This window comes from Gorilla gorilla, chromosome 7, assembly GCF_029281585.2.
Source record: "Gorilla gorilla gorilla isolate KB3781 chromosome 7, NHGRI_mGorGor1-v2.1_pri, whole genome shotgun sequence".
Classification (NCBI taxonomy): Eukaryota; Metazoa; Chordata; class Mammalia; order Primates; family Hominidae; genus Gorilla; species Gorilla gorilla.
In genome coordinates, this window is record NC_073231.2 from 146420315 (window position 1) to 146445686 (window position 25372).

Genomic DNA, 25372 nt, shown 5'->3' on the forward strand with positions numbered 1-25372 from the left:
CCGCGCCTGGACTGTAAAGATTATTTCTGAGCCGGGTTTCTGCTCTTCTTCTACTTACGAATAACACCCGTATCACTCTGCAGCAGCACATTTGTTGAAAGATATTCTCAAGAAGTGACAACTTCTGGGCAGAAATTTTATTACTTTTTAAATAAAGCCATGATAAGGCTAAAGGTAATAAAAGAAGGTGACATTTTAATATACCCGCTCCCTCCGGGTTGACTAATCGCCATCATTCTAATTTCAGATGAGTCACTGGCTAGAGCAGAATGTTAACTGGGCCTCACTGCCCTGTCTCTCTCTCACATACCCCTATATGAGCGTAATTTTCCATAGGTCTTCTTGTGGAGATGCAGTCTCATTCTGTCCCCCAGGATGGAATTCGTGGCGCACTGAGATAGCTCACTTCAGCCTTGAACTCCTCAGCTCAAGCCATCTTCCTGCCTTGGCCTCTGTAGGTCTTTATAATACTGGTGCTTACTCTAAGCTCTTGTCTGGCGGTGGTTTGTGGCTTGTGTTTAGCATGTGTACTTTGTACTTAAAGTTTGGTGGTTTCAGCAAGGTCTCGATATCCGTGTCTGGACCTAGACAAGTTAAACCCCCATCATTGAAAGCCACAACACACAGAAGGTAGTTTTTATGGATCTCAGGACGAAGCATGTGGCAGCGAACTGCTCTCTCCTCCTCAGTGAAATAGTTTCGTGTATGAGAACAGGCATGACGGACTTTACAACATGTGTGAGCTTTACTTCACCGTATGTTACTCCACCAAGGGCACCCCGGGGAGCTTACCTTGTCCCTCCCAATCGGAAGGGGCATGGCTGTGTATAGATTCTTCCTGCCATCAAACACGGGCTTCCGATCCCCAAAGATCTGTGTTTTAAAGTGCTGGACCATGTGTTCCACGATTTCCCTGAAACAAAGACAAAAGTCGGGCAAAATGTCAATAAAATGGAGAAAATGGCATACAAGGACATTTTTCTGACGCTATTTTTTTTTTTTGAAATGGAGTCTTGCTCTCGTGGCCCAGGCTGGAGTGCAATGGCGTGATCTCGGCTCACTGCAACCTCTGCCTCCTGGGTTCAAGCAATTCTCCTCCCTTAACCTCACAAGTAGCTGGGATTAACACCACCACGCCCGGCTAATTTTTTTTTTTTTTTTTTTTTTGAGACGGAATTTCGCTCTTGTTGCCCGGGCTGGAGTGCAGTGGCACGATCTTGGCTCACTGCAATCTACGCCTCCTGGGTTCAAGTGATTCTCCTGCCTCAGCCTCGCGAGTAGCTGGAATTACAAGTGCCCGCCACCACACTTGGCTAATTTTTTGTATTTTTTTTTTTTTTTTAGTAGAGACAAGGTTTCGTCATGTTGGCCAGGCTGGTCTCAAACTCCCAACCTCAAGTGATCCACCTGCCTTGGCCTCCCAAATGCTGGGATTACAGGCGTGAGCCACTGCACCCGGCCCTCTGATGCTATTTTTAAAGCAATTTTGTAAGACCTGTGGCTCCTTTGGGCAACATGACTTCCAGCTTCTATAAAGAAGCAAACTAGACCCATGAGTGGGTTTGTGCTCGTGCATTTAGTGAAACACGGGAGAACCTGATACGCGCTGGGCACTTTATATGCCACATACAGCAGATGACAGACACTTCCAGAACCTCCGGAGCTCTGTGAAGGCACTGACGAGAAGAACAGAGCTTGTGACATTTGTGTTCCATGGACATAGGGTCAGGCGCCCATGCCTCTGCACAGCTTCCCACTGTACACACAGACTGACAGGTGTGGCTCAGCTCGGCTGTGGGCCTTGCTGTGGCCACTAGGATTTGCTCTGTAGCCCCAGTCAATGGGTTTGTGAGGCTGGCTTGGCCTTCTGTGCTCCTCTGATTGCCAGAAGAATGAGTCCTGGGTGCTGCTGCCCCTCCAGTCCAGCCTGACCCAGGGGCCCAGCCAAACCTCAGCCCACTTGCAGAGCCATGGTATGAGACGGATGCTTGCTGCTGGGAGGGACTGGGGTTTTGGTGTTGGGGGCTCAGGCATTCCAGTGGCAGAAAGCTGCTAGATGCAAGGGAGCTGCTCTGCAGGGCTCCATGAGCAGAGATCCACGACCCCCACCCTCCACGCCCCAACCCCCACTTCCCCACCGTGACAGAGAGGCCTCCAGAAACACACTCTGCAAACCTCCTGCTGGCCTTCAGCTCTGTTTCAAAGAGGTACCAGCTTGGCATAGTACTCTCCTGGCATTTCAGGTGCTTGTTTTATTTTATTTTATTAGAGACAGAGTCTCGCTCTATCACTGGAGTACACTGGCATGATTACTGCTCACTGCAGCCTTGACCTCCCGGGCAGAAGCAATCCTCCCATCCCAGCCTCCCAAGTAGCCGGAACTACACGCCCAGGCCACTATGCCCAGTTAATTTTTAAATTTTTTTGTAGAGATGGGGCCTCCCTTTTGTTGCTCAGGCTGGTCTCGAACTCCTGGGCTCAGGCAATCCTCCTGCCTTTGCCTCCTAAAGTGCTGGGAGTACCGGCATGAGTCACTGTGCCCAGCTCAGGGGGGTTCTGAGGCATTTTGACCCAACTCACTAAATGCCTGCCCTCGCACACTATGCCTTATAAAGTGCAAATATGAAGAGCTGGGGTCCCTGCCTGCCCACAAAGGCCCATGTGAGGGAAATGCAGAGGCCCATGGGGTATTTAACATCTTGATTTTTTACCAGGAAATGCCAGCTCAGGGGATGTGGTAAAGAGGGAGAGAGGAGTCCACCAGCAGGGGAAGGTGGGGGCGGGGGAGTCACTGACAGACTTCTGAAGGGAGGTGGGATTGGAGCGTGGCTAGAATGGTCTTTCTCTTGGGCAGAGCCTCGGTCATCTCCCAGGAAGCAAGAATCTGCCAACTCCTTCCATTCCTTTCCCAAAAGTTGAGGCAAGCTGGCCTGGAGGGCTTTCCTTATTCAGAATGGCGTTGCTTGGTCCACCTCCAAGAGCCACAGGAAGAGGGTCTCAGGGATCCAGCTAACCCGCCCTCAACACCTGCGGTCTGGGGAGTGCCCGTGGCAGATGCCCAGAGCCTCTCAGTGACATCTTTGAGGGCTCCACCAAGCTGCACCCGCCTCTGACAGCGCTGGGAGATCCAGCCTGGGAAGGGTACAGCCCCGAAGGCCGTCAGCATGGCCCCGGCATCCATCCCTGCCATGCCTACCTGGCAGCCAGGGCACAATCTCCCCGGGCACCTCCCTGGCAGCCAGGGCACAATCCCACCTGGCACCTCCCTGACCTGCTCTGGGCTGCCCAAGACAAGGGATGCCCTGCAGCTCTCGCAAGAGGACAGCTCATTCCTCTGCACTCTCCAAACATTACAAAGGGTCCCCAACCTTCGGAGGCCCTCATCTCCCTGGCCAGGACTGCACAGTCAACTTGAGGTGCAGATGGCTCCACTGGAGGGGAAGGTGGGTTCTACTCACATTCAAAGAACAAATCATTCTGGCCTAATTCAAACCTGACCTGAACAGAGTAAGATGACACACACCCTGACTCATTTCATGAGGCTAGCAAAACCTTTAGGTTGAAACTAGACAGGAAGAGTACTAAGAAATCATCGGCCAATCACTTACAAACAGAAGCAGGAACAAGACATTAACAAGCTGAATCTAGCAACATGTTCAAAAATAAATCATCATGTCAAAGTTCAGTCGATACCAGAAACAAAAGGTTGTATTTAACATTATAAAATTAATTCACATGAAACAGGTTATAAACCTAAAAGCTATAACTGAGAAATGCCTAGAAGAAAACATAAGATAAAAATGTTCCTAAACCTTGGGATAGACAAAAATCTCTAAGAAATGTCCCTAAAGGAAAAATTCATAAACTAGGCTCCATTAAAATTAAAAACTTTCATCCATCTCTTAAAAAAAAAAAAAGAGAGAGAGAGGCACCATTATAAAAACGAAAAGACAAGGCCAGGCGCGGTGGCTCACGCCTATAATCTCAGCACTTTGGGAGGCAGGCGGATCACTTGGGATCAGGAGTTTGAGACCAGCCTGGCCAATATGGTGAAACCCCGTCTCTACTAAAAATACAAAAAATTAGCTGTGTGTAGTGGTGGGTACCTGTAATCCCAGCAACTTGGGAGACTGAGGCGGGAGAATTGTTTGAACCCAGGAGGCGGAGGTTGCAGTGAGCCGAGATTGTGCCACTGCACTCCAGCCTGGGCATGACAGAGTGAGACTCTATCTCAAAAACAAACAAACAAAAACAAAAAGATGAGCAATCAACTGGGAGGAAATATTCCATAATCACACAGACACACATCTAACAAAGAACTTGTATGCATAATGTATTTAGGAAAATTCTTACAACTCAGTAAGAAGATAATCCAACTTAAATGAGCAAAATATTTGACCAGACACATGGCAGAAGAGGATACACAAATGGCGGGTAAGCACATCAAAGGGTGTTCATCACTTGGCTTTAGGGAAATGGAAATGAAGCCACAGATATCCAGTAGAAAGGCTAAAATCAGAAAGGGTAACAATACCAAGAGCTGGTGAAGGTGGAGGGAAATGCTCTCTTCTACGAGGCTGATGCAACTGCTTTGGGGAAAAAGTGTGGTTTCAGTGTCTATTTACCACCCTGTCTAGCAACTTCTGACACAAGAAAAATGAAAACACACATCCACGCAAACATTTGCATACAAATGTGTATAACAGCTCCAAACTGGAAACAATTCAAATCAATGTCCATCAGCTGATGAGTGGACAAACCCATGATGCCACACCCGCACAATGCAATACTTGAATCCACCGCTACACGCAACACGACGGGTGTCTTAGAAACACGCTTGGCGGGCCAGGCGCGGTGGCTCACACCTGTAATCCCAACACTTTGGGAGGCCGAAGCAGGTGGATCACGACATCAGGAGATCGAGACCATCCTGGCTAACACAATGAAACCCTGTCTCTACTTAAAAATACAAAAAATTAGCTGGATGTGGTGGCGGGCACCTGTAGTCCCAGCTACTCGGGAGGCTGAGGCACGAGAATGGCGTGAACCCGGGAGGTGGAGCTTGCAGTGAGCCGAGATCACATCACTGCACTCCAGCCTGGGCGACAGAGCAAGACTCTATCTCAAAAAAAAAAAAAAAAAGAAACATGCTTGGGGAACGAAGCCAGCCACCAGGAGGAACAGGTATACAATGATAATGATTCCATGTATAGGAAACTCTTTGACAGGCAAAAACAATCTACACTGACAGAATGCAGGTCTGTGTTTGCCTTGGGGCAAGGGACAACACACTTAACTGCAATGGGGCAGGTGCTTTGGGGTTGTTAGCATGTCCTGTTGATTGTGGTGGTTCTTACAGGAATGTATACCTTTTTTAAAGATCATAGGCCTACATAAAGGTATGTCTAAGAGATACTGTGGGTTCGGTTCCAGACCAGCACAATAAAGGAAATGTCGCAATAAAGCGAGTCACACAAAGGTGTTGGTTTCCCAGTGCACAGAAAAGTTCTGTTTCCACTGTACTGCCGTCTATTCAATGTGCAATAGCATTGTGTCTAAAAAAAAAAAAAGTACATTCTTTGATTAAAAAATACTTCATTGCTAAAAATGCCGACACAGACATGAAGGGCACTGATAAGACTTGCTTGGCACAGGGCTGCCATGAACCTTCAATTTGTTAAATGACGACGACAAACAGTACCTGCAAAGGGCAACAAAGCAAAGCACAGGCTGGTGCAGTGGCTCATGCCTGTAATCGCAGCACTTTGGGAGGCCGAGGCAGGCGGATCACGAAGTCAGGAGTTCGAGACCAACCTGGCCAACATAGTGAAATCCCGTCTCTACTAAAAATACAAAAAATTAGCCAGGCGTGGTGGCAGTCGCCTGCAATCCCAGCTACTTGGGAGGCTGAGGCAGGAGAATTGCTTGAACCCAGGAGGCAGAGGTTGCAGTGAGCCGAGATCACACCACTGCACTCCACCCTGGGCAACAGAGTGAGACTCCATCTCAAAAAAAAAAAAAAAAAAATTAGCCAGGTGTGGTGGCACACGCCTGTAGTCTCAGCTACTTGGGAGGCTGAGGCATGAGAATCGCTTGAACCCAGGAGGCAGAGGTTGCAGTGAGCCAAGACCGAGCCACTGCACTCCAGCCTGGGTGACAGAGCGAGACTCCTTCTCAAAAACAAAAAAACAACAACAACAACAAAAAGAAAAATTATGGCAATTTCAAAATTGTAGAAGAAAAGCATTTAATAAAATCCAACATCCACTCATGGTTTTTTTTTTTTCTGAAACAGAATCTTACTCTGTTGTTCAGGCTGGAGTGCAGTGGTGCAGTCATAGTTCACAGCAAACTTGAACTCCTGGGCTCAAGGGATCCTCCCCACTCAGCCTCCGAAGTACCTGTGACTATGGGCGCATGCCACCACAATGGCTAATTTTTAACTTTTTGTAGAGATGAAGCTTTGCCATGTTGCCTAGGCTGGGCTCAGGCTCAGGCAATCCTCTCACCTTGGCCTCTCAAAGTGCTGGGATTACAGGTGTGAGCCATCATGCCTGGTACTCATGATTTTTTTTAAAACATTAGAAAAGTAGGGATAGAAGGAAACGTCTTCATCTGGTAGGAAATCTGCAAAGAAACCTTCTCAAAGTCTATAGCAAACTAACTTTCCCTGAGGTTCACAATGTAACAAAGACGCCCAAATCACCACTTCTGTTCAATGCTGCACTACAGGTCACAGTTACCACCGTAGGGTAAGAAAGGGATTGTAAAGAAGAAAAAAACTGTCATTACTGGTGGACATTAGGACTGTATTTGCTGAAAATCCAGAAGAGGCTACAGAGAAAAAGGAAGCTTCAGAAAGCCAGAGCGCCGTCTCCTGGTCTGGGCTGCAGGCCAGGTACAGGGTGAGTGCCGCCTATGCCCGTCTTGGACAAAGATGCACGTTGCCCTCCAGTGCACCTTTCTTCACTCCTGCGTTCTCAGTGAAAGAGGTGGCGAAAAAGGAGTGGCGGAGTCAGTCATTCAACAAACATCTCAGTGATGACGTCTGCAAGCACCGCCTCCTGCAGGGATGGGTCTCCCGGGCTTCCCTGTCCTCTCCCGCTCTATGAAATCCAGGTTCCCCACAAAGATTTGGTCCCTGGCAGTACACTGGCAGTTCCCTCCCTTTTTTCCCTATGAGACAATCTCATGGCCACTCTAAGTTGCATATCACCGCAGAGGAATTCCTGAGTGACTTGGCAATACAGGACCGCCGTGTTTGGAAACAATTATTTAATTGTAGGATGTAACATAATGGCAATACATCATTGATTATGTACTCCAGAATCGGTGGCCACCCTGCACCTTGGCCTCCCTCCTCCTTCTAGTTCCTGAAAGAAAAGACCCCTGCCCTGACCCCCAACTGTCTGCCCCGCAACTGGAGAACAACAGCCAAAGCAGTGTGTTCCTCCCTGTAGCAGGGTGCAGCTACCATGGGGGTCCTCCCAGAGCCACACGCACAGGGAAGGAGGGAGGCATGCATGGGCGCTCGGAGTCCCAACCTGTATTCACAAAGTTTTTTTTTTTTTTTTGAGACAGAGTCTCGCTCTTTCGCCAGGCTGGAGTGCTGTGGCATGATCACACTGCAACCTCTGCCTCCCAGGTTCAAGCGATTCTCCTGCCTCAGCCTCCAGAGTAGCTGGGACTACAAGCACGTGCCACCACACCCAGCTAATTTTTGTATTTTTAGTAGAGATGGGGTTTCACCATGTTGGCCAGGATGGTCTCGATCTCTTGACCTCGTGATCTGCCCGCTTCGGCCTCCCAAAGTGCTGGGATTACAGGCATGAGCCACCATGCCTGGCCCACAAATTTTTCCTTTGAGAGTCGGAAACACGAAAAGATGTCTTAAAAAAGAAAAAAAAATCAGTAAAGAGATATACCATGTTTATGGATCAGAATATTTTCCTCAAACAAATCCATCCTTTTAATTTCAGTAAAAATCCAGAGAGGGATGTATTTTTATTTGATAGGATTTAACAAACTCATCCTAAAATAGAAGTGGAAATCTGAAGGACAAAGGCTGGCAGGTATTCTTGAGGAGGAGCACCTGGAGGGAGGCCATGGCACTGGGGCAGGCAGAGAGCTCGGGACAGAGCCCAGAGTCCAGAGCCCAGAAACAGGCCCAGGGATTGGGGCGGCAGGAGACAGAGGGCAGGACACACTTCTCAATGACTTATGGCAGGCAACCACACACACCCAGGATTCAAGGAAATACAACCGAGCCCCACTACTGGAGACACTCCTCTGGATGAACACTCACTGTTCCGAGCCCCATCCAGCACTCGGCGTGATCACTCCGCTCACTGATGGTCCTGCAGGCCCCTGGAGGCGGGGTCAGGTCCAGCTCATCCTGCACACCCAGCACGGCGTGCGGCTTGGGCTGGGCGGATCTCTCAAGAGAAGGAGTCTGTTCGGTCATGCCAGCGAGGCAGTGCCCTGAGGGGCTACAATGCACACCCGTGGAGTCGGCTGGCAGACAATCCTGGCCACCACTCAGGCCTCCGCCGCCCAGAGAGAGCATCCCTGGCCACCTGCCCGCAGACCCCGTGCCTCGGGGCCCACTGCTGAGGGTGAGGAGGGGCCGATCTTGTATAAAGCAGAGAAAGTGGACCTCGTGGCTGTGGCAGCAGGATGGCACCTTGCTGCCTAATTCTAACACGGGGGGTCCCTTCCCTCCTCAAACACACATGACCACGTATTTGGCAGTTAATTTTCTTTCTTTGTAAAACTGTGATAAAATACAGATAACATAAAATTGACCATTTCAACTAAGTGTTCGGTTCAGCGGCATTGAGTGTGTCCATGCTGTTGTGCGACCATCACCACCCTCCGTCCACAAATGATTTTCACTTCCCCAAAGCGAAACTGTACCCGTGAGGCACTAACTTCCCAGCCAGCCCATGGAGCCACCTGGGGACCCTGCTCCCGGAGTCCCTGAATCTAGTTCTTCATTTCGATCCAGTGCAGGCACTGGAAAGTGAGCGAGTGTCCCTGCTTCTGGAGCGCCAGCTCTGCTGGCCACCCAGGTCTCAGGCTTGCCCTTGACCTCCCAAAAAAGATGACAGCCCAGGAGTTCATTTGCATGCATTCCGTCCACCAGTGGGCCCCCAGCCTCCTAGAGAGTGACCCATGTTGAAACGAAGGAAAAGGAGAACCACGGCCAAGCTGTTAGTGCTCGTCCTGCCAAGTTCTTAGCGGAGACAGCTCCCTCTTCAGTCACCACCCAGGGAAAGGGCAGCGCCAAGCAGCACCCCGCACAGGGACGGGGCCGCCTCGCAGAAGCCGGAGCGTGTTGCTAATGCAGAGAAGCAAGTGCCTGCCCCGTTTGCCTGTTTGCCCTTTTGTCATAATTCTGAGAGGTTCCCTCTTTTACAAATGTCATCCTTTCATTAATTTCTAATTACACAGCTTTTGCCTTAATACATTCTCACCGAAAGTTTCACATAACGATAAAGCTAAAAGTCCCAGCCTGGGCAACACGGAGAGACCCCGTCTCTACAACATATTTAAAAATTAGTGGAGTGTGGTGGTGCGTGCCTGTGGTCCCAGCTACTTGGGAGGCTGAGGTGGAAGGATTGCTTGACCTCAGGAGGTTGAGGCTGCAGTGAGCCATCACTGCGTCACTGCACTCCAGCCTGGGTAACAGAGGGAGACACTGTTTCAAAAAGAAAAAAAAAAAACCAAAAAGCTAAAAGTCTGTTTACAGTACCCACTCATTTCAATCCCCATTCTAAGAAGTAACCTTATCCTTTTCAAACCTATGCTTTCACATAAACACATAGCTATCCAGCAATACATTGTTTTATTATTTTTATACACATGGTATCAAACCCACACTTCTGAGGCTCCCATTTTCCTACTCTGTGTCTTTGAGATCTTTCCTCCTGACTGTATACAATGTCGCCACCAGGTCCAGAACTATAGACGCGGCAATCATGTGCCTTAGTGTTACCACCTCAACACTTGCTACTTAGTTGCCTGTGTTTCTGAGCTTGGAGGTCAGCCTGGGAGCCCCACTCCACTCCTGCTAAGCACCACACTGCATGCCCCAGCGCACTCCTCTAACCCACCACTTCCTACTGATACTTAGATGGTGTCTTTTGTTGTTCTTTTTTTTTTCAGAGTAGGCATCCTATACATCTCCTTGAGATATAGAGACTGAGGAGAACGGGTGGGTCAGAGGGTACACGATGTTTCTGCTTTAATACCCGCAATACCTGCACCAGACTGTCTTGTAAAGAGGCAGGGTCCACCTGCATTCCCGTGAGTGGCTCATGCCCAGAGTCACAGAGCTCCAGGCGCAAGGCTGAGTGTGACACAGCCATGCTGCCCGGCCCCCTGCTCCACAGGCACAGGGCCATCACATCTGCTGGTTCTTCTGGGGCCACTTGACGGAGCTCAAGACGAACAAGGAGGAAGAGGGGCAGGGGAAGGGAGAGGAGCCCACCTCCTCCTGGCAGCCCACCTCCTCCTGGCAGCCCACCCGTGCTTCTCGGCACAGAGCATGGGGGCAAGGCCCACGTGACTTCAGCAAGGCTTAGGTCGTGCGGGCCTTGCCCCCATTCTTTTTCGGGGCTGGCTCAAGACTGGCTGTGTTGTGCAGCCACCTTGGTGCCCACAGCTGTATGGGACGCTCCTGGGAGGAGGGGTCTTGCTTGCACCAAACCCCACCCCGGCAGCCCCGGGAAAGGGGTGGACTATACTGCAGGGCCTGAGGGCACTGAGGCTGCTTCACTGCGTAGTTGTCAAAATGTCACAGAGGTGACTGAGGTGCAAGGGCATTTTTCTCATGGCCTTGGATAAAGCCTCTGTGTTGGACTCATGAAACATCTACCCGGGGCATTGCACAAGGTTTTGGGAACTCACGACTAAGACGCCATCCTTGCTCTCACAGAGGCTGCAGTGTGGTAAGAGAAATGGGAAGGAGATGCTGAGCAGCACGACGGAGGAGCCCAGACTCATGACGGGCTCAGGGCCCCACATTCGTCTCCCTTTCCACTCAGAGCTCCCCTCCAGCGGCGCTGACCATGAGCACCATCCACCTCCCCACTGGGGACAGGAGCCATGTCTGCCTCAGCCACCACTGCACCCCCAGGGCATTGCAGCTGATGTGTGAGCGGGGTGTCTCAGGAACGTGGGTCATGGGAGGAGGCAGGAGGTAGGCCAGGGCTCCCACACAGGTCTTGTGAGCACAAACATTTTACTTCTGACATTTTCCTATGCTGTTTTGACTGATTATGATTTTGAGATAGGGCCTAAAGGTTCCTACATCTAGGCAGCCACTCTCAAGCTTGCTCATAGCCTAGCAGGTTGGCCTTGGCCCTGTGCATGCAGCTCTTGCCCTGCATTTGCTGCTTACCAACTGCGTGACCTGAGCCTGGCAGGCGAAACCACAGGAGTGTAGTAGCACAGTCCTGGAAAGACATCACGTTCTCATCACCCTCAGCTTCTTTCTGGTGTCAGATAACGAAGCCTTGGCCATGCCTAGTTTCGTAAAAGAAAGCTGCTTGTGTACTGTGGTCGATGGCCTAAGGGCCCCCCTGCTACCGCACCAGTCAACAGCCCAGAAAATGTGGGCCAGGCACAGTGGCTCACACCTGTAATCCCAGCACTTTGGGAGGCCAAGGTGAGCAGACTGCTTGAGGCCAGGAGTTTGAGACCAGCCTAGGCAACATGGTGAAACCCTGTCTCTACTAAACAGGCTCACGCCTGTAATCCTAGCACTTTGAGAGGCCAAGGCAGGCAGATCACAAGACGCCAGGAGTTTGAGACCAGCCTGAGCAACATGGTGAAACCCAGTCTCTACTAAAAATGCAAAATTAGCCGGGTGTGGCGGCGCATGCCTGCAATCCCAGCTTCTCTGGACGGGTGGCTGAGGCACGAGAATCGCTTGAACCCAGGAGGTGAAGGTTGCAGTGAGCCCAGATCATGCCACTGCACCCCAGCCTGGGCAACAGAGCAAGATCCTGTCTCTGAAAAAAAAGGAAATGTGTATACTGCTTTATGCCCTCATTCTGGTTCTAGGAGTACCCCCTAAATCACAGATTCACACAAGGTTCTATCCCAGGGAAATGCAAAAACAAACCAGCAGTCCCACTGATGGAGAGCCACACAGCAATGAGATACACTAAAAGATCTAGGAAGACCTTTAGTAAAGAAAGCTGCTTAACCCAGTGGTGCACATAGTTTTTGTTCAGAAATACATGGTTTTAGAAAGTGCATATTTAAAGAACCTCATAGAACTCTCAACATACTCTGGACATGTTGAGTGAATCCAACTATTTAGTTTTACAGATATGAGAACTAAGTCCCCAGACATTCTCTCTCTTAGCATATTCAGAGTTCTGCAACCATCACCATGGCTTAGAACATTTTTACCACCCCAAAAATCAATACTATACTCAATAGCAGTCCCCCCCCCCACCATTCCAGGAAAAGAAAAATTTACACAACCATTTATAACAGCATCCAAGAACATAGCATACTTTAGATTCATAGTGACCACAATAAAAAATTCAAAGGGGCTTTCTAGCAGAAATTGATAAGTTGTTTATATTTATTATTCTATATACTTGGAAAAGCAATAGATCTAGAATAGCTAAAACAATTGTGAAGAACAACAAATTTGGAGGAATTATTTAATCGGATTTCAAGCCTTACCACTTAACTATAGTTAAAATGACCAAGAGTTCCTGGCCTAAAGACAACACAGAAGAGAATCCAGAAATAGATCCACACACATATACAGGTTGAGCACCCCTAATCTGAAAACCCCAAATCCAAAATGCTCCAAAATCTGAAACTTTATGAGCACCAACATGACGCTCAAAGGAAATGCTCATTGGAGCATTTTGGGTGTCAGGTTTTCAGATCTGCAATGCTCAACTGGTAAGCATAACAGAAATATTCCAAAATCCAAATAAATAAATAAATAAATGAAAACTTGAAACACTTCTAGTCCTAAGCATTTTCAGTAAGGGATACTCAACCTGTACAATCAAATTATTTTTTCCAAAGGTCAACAGGTAAATCAGTGGGGAAAGAAAAGTATTTTCAACAGACCCTTACCTCACACCATACATAAAAATTAATTCAAGATGGATCGTGGACTAAATATGCAAGCAAAAACTATAATTCTAAAATAAAAACAGGAGAATATCTTTATGATCCCTAGGTAGGCAAAAATTTCCTAGAGAGAATACACTATGTAACAGCTATTTTTAAAAATTTATAAATTGGACTTCAACAAAACTAAAAAGTTCTGCTCATTAAAAGAAAGACACCATCAGGAAGGTGAGATGACAAACTTTGGACTAGGAGAAAATACTCCCAGTATAGACTTGTATAACGGTGATTTTTAGGTGCCACTGTGTCTAGATTAAAGAATAATCCAGAGAACTGGTAAAGCTTAACTTCTGGGCATGTCTGTATGGCTGCTTCCAGAGGAGACTGCGTGTTAGTCAGGGACCAGGTGGGGATCTGCCCCCAGTGTGGGTAGTGCCATCCAATCAGCTGGGGGCACAGACAGAAAAAAAAGGAGAGAAAGAGTGATTTCTTCTCTCCCTCCTGGGGCTGGGGCACTGTCTTCCTCCTGCCTCGGACATCAGAACTTCAGGCTCCCTTGGCCTTTGGGCTCTAGGACTTATAGCAGCAGCCCTGTGGGTTCCAGGTCTTTGGCTTCCCTGATTATAAGGCTTTCAGACTTGGCCTGAGCCCCACTACTGACACTCCAGGGTCTCCAGCTTGTAAATGGCCTGCTGTGGGACATCTTAGCCTCTACAATCATGTGAGCCAATTCCCCTAATAAATCCCCTCTCATATCTATAGATATATGTACAGTCATGCGTGGCTTAACCATGGGGATATGGCCTGAGAAATTCACTCAGGCGATTTCATTGCAGTGTGAACATCATAGAGTATATTTACATATACCCAGGAGGTAGAGTCTACCACACACCTAGGCCGCAAACCTGTACAGCACATGACTGCTGAACACCGCAGGCAATTGTAACACCATGGTAAGGATGTGTACGTCTACATATACCTAGGTCGGGCCCAGTGGCTCATGCCTGTAATCCCAGCACTCTGAGAGGCTGAAGCAGGCAGATCACTTGAGGTCAGGAGTTCAAGAGTAGCCTGGCCAATATGGTGAAATCCTGTCTCTACTAAAAATACAAAAAATTAGCCAGGTGTGGTGGCAGGTGCCTGTAATCCCAGCTACTCGGGAGGATGAGGCAGGAGAATCGCTTGAACCCAGGAGGTGGAGACTACAGTGAACTGAGTTCATGCCACTGGACTCCAGGGTGACAGAGCAAGACTCCATCTCAAAAGAAAAAATAAAAAAATATAAACTCAGAGAGGGTAACGCATTGCTCTACTACGTTACGTGGGCTATGATTTCAGCTCCCTTACAATCTTTTGGGACCACGGTGGTATATGTGTCTGTCACTGGCCAAACGTTGTCATGCGGTACATGACTGTATCTTTATCCTATTGGTTCTGTCGCTCCGGAGGATGCTTACAAATGCAATGTACATCTAGAATATACTAAAAACTCTCACGGATCAATAACAAAAAGACAAGAAACTCAGTAAAAAAAAAAAAAAAAAAAGGCAAAATACTTCAACACTTTGCTGGAAATAATATATCGCTTAATCGATGAAAATAATATATAAACACATGGAAAGATGCTCAGCTCATCAGGTACCAGAGAAATGAAAATTAACCACAATGAGAAACCACTACTCACCCACCGAAACACACAAAAAAACACGCCTGACCACACCGAGTGCTGGTGGGGGTGGGTGGCATCGGAAACACTCAGCGGAGCTGACGGGAGGAAAACATGACGGGAGCATGGGAACACCATTTATTTGGCAGGTTCACATGCAGCTAAACGCACAGCTGCCCTTCGGCCCAGCAATTCTACTCCTAGGTATTTATTTAAGAGAGACGAAAACACCTCCACAAAAAGAACTTCAACAAGAATGTTCACAGCAGTCTTATTCATAATGGCCACAGCCTAGACTGCCCATGCGTTTAAAAGGAAGATGAAAAACAGACTACGAAATAGGCAACAGAGTATTCTTTAGCAATAAAAATAAGCTACAAATACACACAATGGCGCAGGTGGGTCTCATAAATTCTGCTGAGTAAAAGCAGTCGGGATTGAGGGTGTGTCACTATACAGACCTGGAAACTAATCTATGTGACACACATCAGAATGCCCTGACTTTAGGGGCTGGGGGTAACCGGAAGAGGGTATGAGGCAACTTTCTAGGGTGATCAGTATATACATTTGTCGAAATTCTTCCAGTTGTGCATTTACGATGTATGTATTTCCTATCCTGAAACTGTGTCTCAATACAAAAACTTGGTATAGATTTATATATGTATTTTTTTCAATCCGTAGGTTTGACTCTGAAAAACTGATTTTGAAAAGCAAATGCAGCTGAAACGTTCTGGAAAAAACCCAGATGGATCTGCTGAGAATTTCAGAGTTGATTAGTTTAAACGCCGTGTCTGTCCGCGCAGACCACTTACACAGGTCATGAAGGATGAAACGTAATACCTGTTAACTCTCCTCGGGCACTTCTCTGGCTTGATATCCAATTCATAATGATAGATGTCAATTTTGGGGATGTCCATTTCGAAGAAATTGGCCTGTAATTTGATTGTTCTCCCGGAGGTCCCAAAGTCGGGTCTAGGTGGAGGCTTGAAGGCATATCCTTGGATGGGGGGCGGCGGCGGTGCAGGAGGCGCAAGTGCTGGAACGGCAGAGAGAACACCCATTAACGGGGAGCAGGCTTGCTCTGCGGCCCTTCCCATCCCGCGGCCCCGAGCCACTATATGCCCCCCTCTGCTGTTTCCATTCATGTCCAGGCCAACATTGCATTCCACAGAGGAGGCGTCTCAACGTCAAGCCAATAATGTACTTAAAATGTATCATAACAACTCATTGGTGATCAAACTTGCTATGTCCATTCCTGTTCTTTCTTCCTGTCTCAGACACTGGACAGATGAGGCAGCATGAATTACCAGCACGGGAGACAAGGCAAAGAGCCCAAAAGTGTCAAGGCAGTGCCCCTCCCTTGCTGCTGCTTAAACCCCTCGCTCCTTTACTCAGGAAGCGCTTTTTATTATGCACAAGTGGCAGAAACTTCATCCCAACTCAAGTTTTCAGTGGCTCCATATTAGTAAAGTTCAAAATGTAGATTTAGAAAAATAAACATTTTTCAATAATAGAACACTTTCAATTTTCACTCAAATGTCTGTTTAAAAAAAAGACAACCCTTCTCCATTTAAAAAAAATCACATGTACTTCAATCCCTATTGACATTCACTGGAAAGAAAAAGAACTGTACTAAAAATAATATGAGCTGTTCTTACTGTATTTCTGACCTAGAAAAACTCAGAGACTCCTTGAATTATTTGTTTTTTTGTTTGTTTGTTTCCTATGAGAAAACTAACATGCTTTCAAGGTTATTAAACTCACTGAGTTACACCATTTGGAAATGGTCATGGCAGCATGGCCTTCCACCAAGTCGCCATGACTTCATAGATGACACATCTACAGACTTCCACGACACTCTACCCTTCAATGGCACTCAGCGGGTGCCCCTGTGGGCTGGGCACCATGCCCTGGGCCAAGGCTACAAAAATAAAGTCAGGCTGGGTGCAGTGGCTCACACCTATAATCCCAGCACTTTGGGAGGCCGAGGTGGGTAGATTACCTGAGGTCAGGAGTTTGAGACCAGCCTGGCCAACATGGTGAAACCCTATCTCTACTAAAAATACAAAAATTATCTGGATGTGGTGGCACGTGCCTGTAGTCCCAGCTACTCGGGAGGCTGAGGCAGGAGAACCGCTTGAACGCAGAGGTTGCAGTGAGCCGAGATCATGCCACTGCACTCCAGCCTGGGTGACAGAGCGAGACTCCATCTCTAAATAAATAAATAAAACAAACAGAGTCCTCAAGCAGCGCCCATGCTGCCACCAGGGACAGTTTCCAGGTGTCAGTCATCCACAGGATGACGTCTGATGACTTTTCATAAGCTCAGCAGCTCACCAAGATCCTTCCCAGCAAGGACCCTGACCGTAACAGGGAGTGGACATCACAGTTCAGGTGGGTTCAGTGGAGACAGCCACTCCCTTGAGGACCGACTGAGCTTCTCTGTACGCCACACCGGAGTAAAAAGCGCTTGCCAACACGTGGCCCTGTTCTCAGGTGGCTCCAACCACCCACTGAGATGGCTCCCAGGAAACGTCCAGGACAGAGCCCGGGAATCCGGCCCTATGGCCAATCTCGATTTCAGGGTCGGGCACGCTCCTCTCGGGAAGGAGAGTCACTGTCCTTCGATGACTCCCAGCTTACAAGGTGCTCATGGAGTTACTCAACCGAGCCTCACAACCATACCACAAAGGGGCACACCGCTGGCTGCAAGAAGGTTTTGGGCTGGAACACGAGCTACTTGCAGGTGAAGCAAAGCTGCTGGGCCGGCTCCAAACCAGGCCCCTCCACCAGCCCCCAAGCAGAGTCCAGGCACAGATGCAGCTCGGGCCTAGGGCTCAGGCTGACCCTATTTCTCCTAAGAAGCCTTCCCCAAGACTACCTCCTCTGCAACACCTGGCATGGGAGGCGGGAAACCTGCACGCAGCCTGGTACTAACCCCTGTGAATAAAGGCAATGGGAAAACACAGCGGTAATTCATAAAATATGCAATTTCCTAAGATAGTTCTTTCTTGCTTCTAGCTTTCAATAATGAAAATACTGATACTTCACGTGAAGGCATGTGGAATATAAAATTACAAGTTAAAGATGTAAAAGTTTTCCAGGCAGAGGGGCCAGGGAAGGTCCACCTTCCCGTACCTTCAGGAAGGCAACTCCACTGCTAAGGACGCCTCTGCAGGCCTGAGACCTGGGGGTGCCTGAAATCTACTCTGATCACTCACAGGGAGTCCCACGTGTAAGCTGCAGATACAAGCTGGAGGATCAAAGCCAAAGCGTGCAAGAGGAGACAGAGCAGAAGTGTGCAGACACAACCCCCATGCACGAGGAAGGTGGGGATGACAAGAAGGGCACTGGATGCCCACCCTGGGCTGTGAGCCCCTCGCCCCGACAGGTGAATAATGCACCAAGCTGTGGACCACATGTACAAGAGGCCACAAGACACGGATGGGCCACATACGCACTTGTCACATTTGACACGGATGGTTCCAAAAGGGAATTCTAACACCACCTAGGGATGCGCTCTCCATGTGCTCTCTGTTAAAGAAACGAAAGCCCACAAGGAGGAGACATCTGGGATGCCTTCACCAAGAAGAGCCACCACACTGGCATTCACGGAGCAGTTCCTGGCTCCCACTGCCTGTCCAACAGCCGAGTCCCAAATCCCTGGCCTGCATCCAAGACTCGACCTCACCTCCCCACTACTTCCAGGCCCACGGGAAGCAGCCATCCTCCCCCATCTCCTCCATCCTCCAAGGATGCTCCAAGGAGTAATCGAGGTTCCACCTCTCCATGGACGCTCTCTCCAGACACCCCACGGGCACCTCCTCCCCAGGCCACAGGTGGCACGCCCTGCCACATGTCCTACCCGGCAACTAACCAGTCTTATTTTAAATGGGCTTCCAGCTGCTTCCATAATTGTTAGTCTTGTCTCTGCATTGAAGGTTGAAACCTTTGGGAACAGAAAGGCAAATCCTTTCATTCAGGAATCCCAGGATTCTGGCACAGCACACCTCAGCCACACTGCAGGCTCGGTTCCAGATCGCCACAATAAAGCAGGTCACACCAGCGCTTTGGTGTCCCAGTGCATATAAAAGTTGTTTGCACTATACTGTAGTCTACCAAGTGTGTAATAGCATTGTGTGTAAATAATGTACATATCTTAATTTAAAAATACTTTATTGCTTAAAAAATGCTGACAGAGACACTAAGTGAGCACATGTTACTGGAAGAATGGCGCCAAAAGAGTTCCTCAGGCTACTACAAACATTCCATTTGTGAGGGAAGGAGGGAGGGAGTAAAGAAGGGAGTGAGGCAGGGAGGGAGAGAGGGAGGGAGGGAGGGAGGAAAGGAGGAACGGAGGAAAGGAGGAAGGGAAGGAAGGAGGGAGGGAGGGAAGGAAGGAAGGAGGAAAGGAGGGAGGGAGGGAAGGAAGGAAGGAAAAAAGCATACATTCTTTGTGCAGGGCAATAAAGTAAGGTGTACCTGCGGTTGGAAGGGACCTCAGCTGCTCCTGGAGGGGGCGATGGCTCCCCGGGGCCCAGGGCTGGCGGGCCCTCTGCACTTAAGGCCATACCCATTCCTTAGAGAGCGAGTTCGGAGGGCAAGGCCCGGAACCCAGCGCAGCGTCATGTACACAGCCGTGCTGTGTTCACTGAATCGGCATCACTCAGCACATTTGTTTAAGATTCCATTTTTAGAGCTGCATCTCACACAGTGAAAGGGAAAAATAGTGAATGAGTAATCGGCTTCCTGTGTGAGCAACTGGGTCACAGGGAACAAAAAATTTCAGTATACACAGCGGACGTCAGCAGAGGTGGGCGGCAGGCGAGCCTCCTGCAGGAGCAGGTGGTCCCCTGAAGAAACCCCTTTCGGAGTTGGCTCCTCCCCGACTTTTCAGGGAGGGATGTGGAGCAGACTCTGTGCCACCTGCCCTGAGGGCCATCTAAGTAAGGGACAGGGATGGGGGAAAGTTGGTGCGTGAAGAATAAAGTGCAGGCCTGCCAGGATTCCCCGCAGACGTGTACCCTGAGGTGGGGAGAGCAGCTGCAGAAATTCAGAGTCATTAAATAAATGAATAGCCCAGCTCTGCCGTGAAGCCGCTTTGGCTACCGGCGAGTGAACCACAGGCCCGGGTCAGCACCCATAGGCTGCGCAGCTGCCGCCTGAGCTTGGGTGGCAGCCTCGCTGTGAGGCTGGCACAGGGGCCCATGGCTGTCTCCTAGGAAGCCGGCCCAGTGCTCAGCACCCATGAATCAGGGGATGTAAACGGTTAAACATCTGCCACCCAAATGACACGCAAAGCTCTTTCCAGAGCTCCAAAGTGAGTCATTATTCAAAGCCATGCTTCCCGATGGTCCTCCTAGAACTCTGCATTCATTACACTGGGCATCAGCCAGAAAATGTGCAGGCCAAAGAAAGTGAGAAGGATAGCTCAGAGCTGCTAAACACTTCTGTGCCATACCCTGGGCCAAGCCAGGTGCAGATATGGTCTCTGTGATGCCAGGACAGGATGCCCTGGCCAGGCAATGGCACAGCAGCCACCGAGATCCGTGCCGTCAGCACGAGCCGTGGAACAGGACGGAGTGATGGCTCAGTGAGTACAGACCAGAGAGTAGATGCTATCAAGCTGTACTCTCCTGCTAAAACCAGGACATGAGGGTGACAACTCACCTGTTGTCTACACAAGCAAGCCTCCCTTATGGCCACCCAAGTTGACGCTAAACACAGTCATGGCAGCTTTTTTGGTGAAATGGACAGAGACGGTCTCAGAATGTGTGCTGGGAATGCAGACGGAATATCTGCTCCTGTCAGCCGGAGTGCAGACAACTGTATGCTGTCTCCCATGCCAGGCCCGGGCCACCAATGAGCCCACGGTGAGCCAAAGTCAAAGCCTCACCCAGCCCACGTTCACAGAGACGCGTCTGGCCCAGGCGTCACAGCTGTGCAGGGATGGCTGGAGCTAGGTCCCCAGCTGATGCGTTCTACCCCCTCCCCCCGGTCTGACTCCCAAACTGGGGCAAACTGACCTCGACAGGGGTTCTGGAGCCCCCCAGATCTGTGAGGACACACCAAAAGTCAAATGTGACAAGACGGGGAGGAAAAGGAACCCTCGCACTTTGGGGGTCCCAGGTCCCTGGCCACAGAACCTGCCCAAACACGGACGCCGAGGAAGCGGAGGCACAGATGGGGGTCCCAGGTCCCTGGCCACAGAACCCACCCAAATACGGATACCAAGGAAGCGGAGGCACAGACGGGGGTCCCAGGTTTCTGGCCACAAAACCCGCCCGAAAATGGACGCCGAGGAAGCGGAGGCACAAACATGCCCCACGGTGGAAGGGAGTCAACAGAACCCACCTCGCTGGCCACCGGTCACCCACCTCCACAGGGGAGGCTGCTCCTGCCTCTAGCCAGAGCTCTGCATCAGGAAGGAAGAGTGCACCCTCCAGCCCTGAGCAGGAGCCACTGCATCAGTGCTCCTCGGAACCAGGGGCATTGTCTCAGGAGCCAGCTGATGCCACCAAGGGGGTCTCAATGTGGCAACGGGGAGCTGGTGCACAGGCTCAGAGAATATGTTCCGGGGAACGCTAGCCATCGATCAGACCCCTAGGCCCCCTTTGCCCTGGGGACAGATCCTGCTGCAGCCTCAGGACCTCATGGGTCCCAGCTTAGGAAACGGCTCCTACCCCTCCTCCTGTGGGCATGGGGACACAGGATGTAGCCATCCACCACTGCTCCCTGGCTGCATCCGCACCCTGAGAAGGAGCTTTTGCCTTCACTCCCTTGGGCCCATGGGAAGGCTGGGTCGGAATGAAGGAGGGAAGGAAGCTCTGGGTGCAGCCCTGGGTGGGGGCAGTCCTCACAGTGGGGGCAGCGGAGCTGTCCTCAGCAGCATCTTCGCACTTCTGTTGAGCACTTCTGTGTTCTGCAGGCGCGGTTCCTGGAAGGCTTTCGTTTCTGTTCTCCCTGAGTAGAAATTACTGGAGCATTTCCAACCTGTCTCAGCCTGGTTCTTGGCAACACCAAAAGAATGGGCCATGGGAGGCAACGTGAGCAGGGGAGTAGTCACCCCAAAGGCAGGGGCTATAGAAGGTGCTGGGCAAGGAGAGCAGGGAGAACCCCCCCAGGGAAGACTGGAATGCTGCTGCTGAGGCCGACACAGGCAGCCTGCGCCTCCAGATCAGACTGATGATCACCCCTAAACCACTTGCTCCCCTCTTTTGGTTTAATGAGTAATAGCCTGAAAATATGTTAACCTTATTTTAATGAGCAATACAGTGTGCACAGGAAGAGCATGACACACCCGTACAGTCTAGGACTGACTATAAACAAACACCTAAGCTCCCGCAGATGACTAACCATCAACACGGAATTTCCTGTTGGGGTTTTTTAAAATAAATGTTTGTGGTTCAACCTGAAACTGCAACCACCATTATCTCTTTGAGAAATGGTCCTGAAAGCCACCTCTGTGATCTTTACGAAGAAAACTTTTCCCCATAAATTATGAATACATTTTTCCTCACAAGTCAAAAACATCCTCTTTGATCCACCATCTGTCTTTACTGAACAATATTAGAAATACTGTAATAAGGCCAGGCACAGTGGCTCAAGCCTGTAATCTCAGCACTTCGGGAGGCTGAGGCAGGTGGATCACCTGAGGTCAGGAGTTCAAGGCCAGCCTGACCAACACGGTGAAACCTCGTCTCTACTAAAAATACAAAAATTAGCCAGGCATGGTGGCAGGCACCTGTAGTCCCAGCTACTTGGGAAGCTGAGGCAGGAGAATCACTTGAACCTGGGAGGTGGAGGTTGCAGTGAACTGAGATTGCACCCTTGTACTCCTGCCTGAGCAACAAGAGCAAAACTCTGTCTCAAAAAAAAAAAAAATACTATAATAAAGACAAAGAGGAATTAAACGAATACTGGTAAAATGTAAGTTATCTCCTACAGAAACATTCCCCAATTGAGGCAACTGATGAGACCACAGCATCTCAACCACCGGCCCTACCAAGACAGACCTGCACGCTGGTCCAGGGCTGCTCGAAGCCTGACACCTCTCAGTGGAGACATGAAGAATGCCTTACGCGTACATTTCTCTGACTCTTCTCTGCAGCCTTTTCTGGTTTCAACTCTAGATTTCTTTTGTGATTCCGACTCTGTATCTGCCTCTCCCACCAGAATGTAGGCACTGCAATATAGCAAGGACTGTGTCTGTTTTTGTGCAACTGTTGACTGAATGAATACACAGATGAATAAAAGAATATCTTGTTGTTACACCAACTCTTAGTAAAAATGCCTTATGGGTTTATGACTCAATCCCAAGTGTTTTTAGGACAAAACCATAAGGTATCCATAGGAAGGCTATTACTCTACCTTTTACAAATAGTCTTTACTGTTTGTTTATTTTATATTTTATCCTTTTTAGTAGAGACAGGGGTCTTGCTATGTCACCCAGGCTGGTCTCAAACTCCTGGCCTCAAGTGATCCTCCTGCCTTGGCCTCCCAAAGTGCTGAGATTCCAGGCGTGAGCCACGGCACCCAGCCTGTTTCAACTAAGAAGCCAGCATTTCTCCAGCATCAACATTACTCCAGCATCAACATTACTCCAGTACAAGACTTCCAGCACATTCTTGTCTCTTCTCATGTCCTCGCTCTTGGACTCATCTTCATTGCACAGCTGAGGAGCCAGGAGCTCCATGGGGTGAGGTGACAGCCAGGGCACCTGGGCAGCAGACCACAGGGCTAGGACTGTGATTTCCAGTCTGCCCCTCCACCAACATCAGCCATCAAATCAGCTGACCATCCTGATGCGGGTCCATGTGACATCTCTTGTACTTCAGAAAGAGTCTTGTTCTCCAAACTGAATCCTTTTTTCACCCAAAACATACAAGAATCTGACCTATCACATGTATGTTCCCTGAAAATATATACACCTATTACGTATCAATAAAAATAGACAAAAACGGTTTTTTTGAGATGGAGTCTCGCTGCCGCCCAGGCTGGAGTGCAGTGGTGTGATCTCAGCTCACTGCAACCTCTGCCTCCTGTGTTCAAGTGATTCTCCCACCTCAGCCTCCCGAGTAGCTGGGATTACAGGCGTGCATCACCATACCCAGCTAATGTTTGTATTTTTAGTAGGCACGGGGTTTCACCATGTTGGCCAGGCTGGTCTCAAACTCCTGACCTCAGGTGATCCACCCACCTCGGCCTCCCAAAGTGCTGGGATTACAGGCGTGAGCCACTGTGCCTGGCTGACATACACTGATCTGCCACCCTCATGCCTCGTATCTGTGCTAAGCAGCTAGGAAAGTTAAAAAAAAAAACAACCAAAAAAACTTTGTGCCCTTTTACAGTAACTGATTCACCCTAGATACCTAGTACATTTCTCAATATTTACATAAAATGTTTACTTCCCTTTTTAACATAAGTTCCCATAGTTGAAGAAGCAATGGCCACCACCACTGTGTCAGGTACAATGCAGACACCTTCAGGCAAATCAGCTCCTTTAATCCTTACCACGGGCAAGGCAGGCAGGATCCCCATCCTACAGATGTGGTCTGAGGTGTCTGCAAGGACACCTGACAGGCAGAGCTGGGCTTCACACACAGCACTCACGGCTACCAGAGCACACAAGCCTTGCCACCAGGCCACGCTGCCTTGAATCGATAACAACCATGCTTAAATCAAACAAAAGGAGCTGGAGGAACCAAATGCATGACAATCCATCCTCACCAGGTTCACTCAGTTCCATCTGCGGGCACAGGAATACCTGCCCACCAGTGAGGTCTGCCGGCACCAAGCCCCGTCCTAAGGGTTTCCTAAACTCTACCTCAACGCACGATGCCACTCACCCTACACTGCCTGAGCACCTCCTACTCCTGCTCTCAGGGCGCTCGTCTTCAGAAGAGGGCAGGGAGGAAAACCATCACCATCTCCCTGAATGGGCAGGCAAGCCACTGGCAGCACTCGGGTTGGCTGGAGGGGACTTGCCAGTTAAGGAGACAGGAGAGAAATAACTCAGTCGGAACAATTTTCTGAATATTTGAAGGAAAAAAATAAGGTGAGCTCCCTCTCACATCCTATTACAAAATAAATTTCAAATAGAAACTGTAAATACATAGTATTTTTAAATGGAACAAAAATATCCACAGAAATATTTTAAAATTTAATAACCTTTTATAGTTTTGGGGTGGGAATGCTCTTTCTGGGATTACAGGCATGAGCCACCGTGCCCGGCCCTCTTTCTTAGAACCAAAAAGAGGCTGCAAAAGATGATTTTTGGCTGGGTGTGGTGTCTCACACCTGTAATCTCAGCACTTTGGGAGGCCAGGGCAGGTGGATCACTTGAGGCCACAAGTTCGAGACTAGCCTGGGAAACATGGCGAAATCCCATCTGCACAAAAAAAAATAAAAAATAAAAATAAATAGAAAATTAGCCGGTCATGGTGGCATGCGTCTGTAGTCCCAGCTACTCGGGGGTGCTGAGATGGGAGGATCACTTGAGCCTGGGGAGGTCAAGGCTGCAGTGATCTGAGATCACACCACTGCCCTCCAGCCTGGCTGACACAGTGAGACCCTGTCTTGAGGGAAAGAAAAAAA

The 25372-nt window shown here is 49.3% G+C and overlaps 1 protein-coding gene across 5 annotated transcripts in view; it reads right to left on the reverse strand.

Annotated features, from left to right (window-relative positions):
• The window catches only part of AGO2 (argonaute RISC catalytic component 2), a 129114-nt gene that overhangs the window by 52128 nt on the left and 51614 nt on the right, over positions 1 to 25372 (reverse strand). For 3 of the 5 annotated variants that reach the window (XM_063709544.1, XM_031013788.3, XM_063709543.1), the window contains 2 exons: positions 15617 to 15812; positions 793 to 913 (listed from right to left, as the gene is read on the reverse strand). In XM_063709544.1, the coding sequence (XP_063565614.1) occupies positions 793 to 913; positions 15617 to 15693 (198 nt within the window). In that variant the 5' untranslated portion in view covers positions 15694 to 15812. Of the gene's footprint in view, positions 1 to 792; positions 914 to 15616; positions 15813 to 18653; positions 18799 to 25372 lie in introns of those variants that run through there. The other 2 variants (XM_055349570.2, XM_055349571.2) reach the window with 2 other exon arrangements.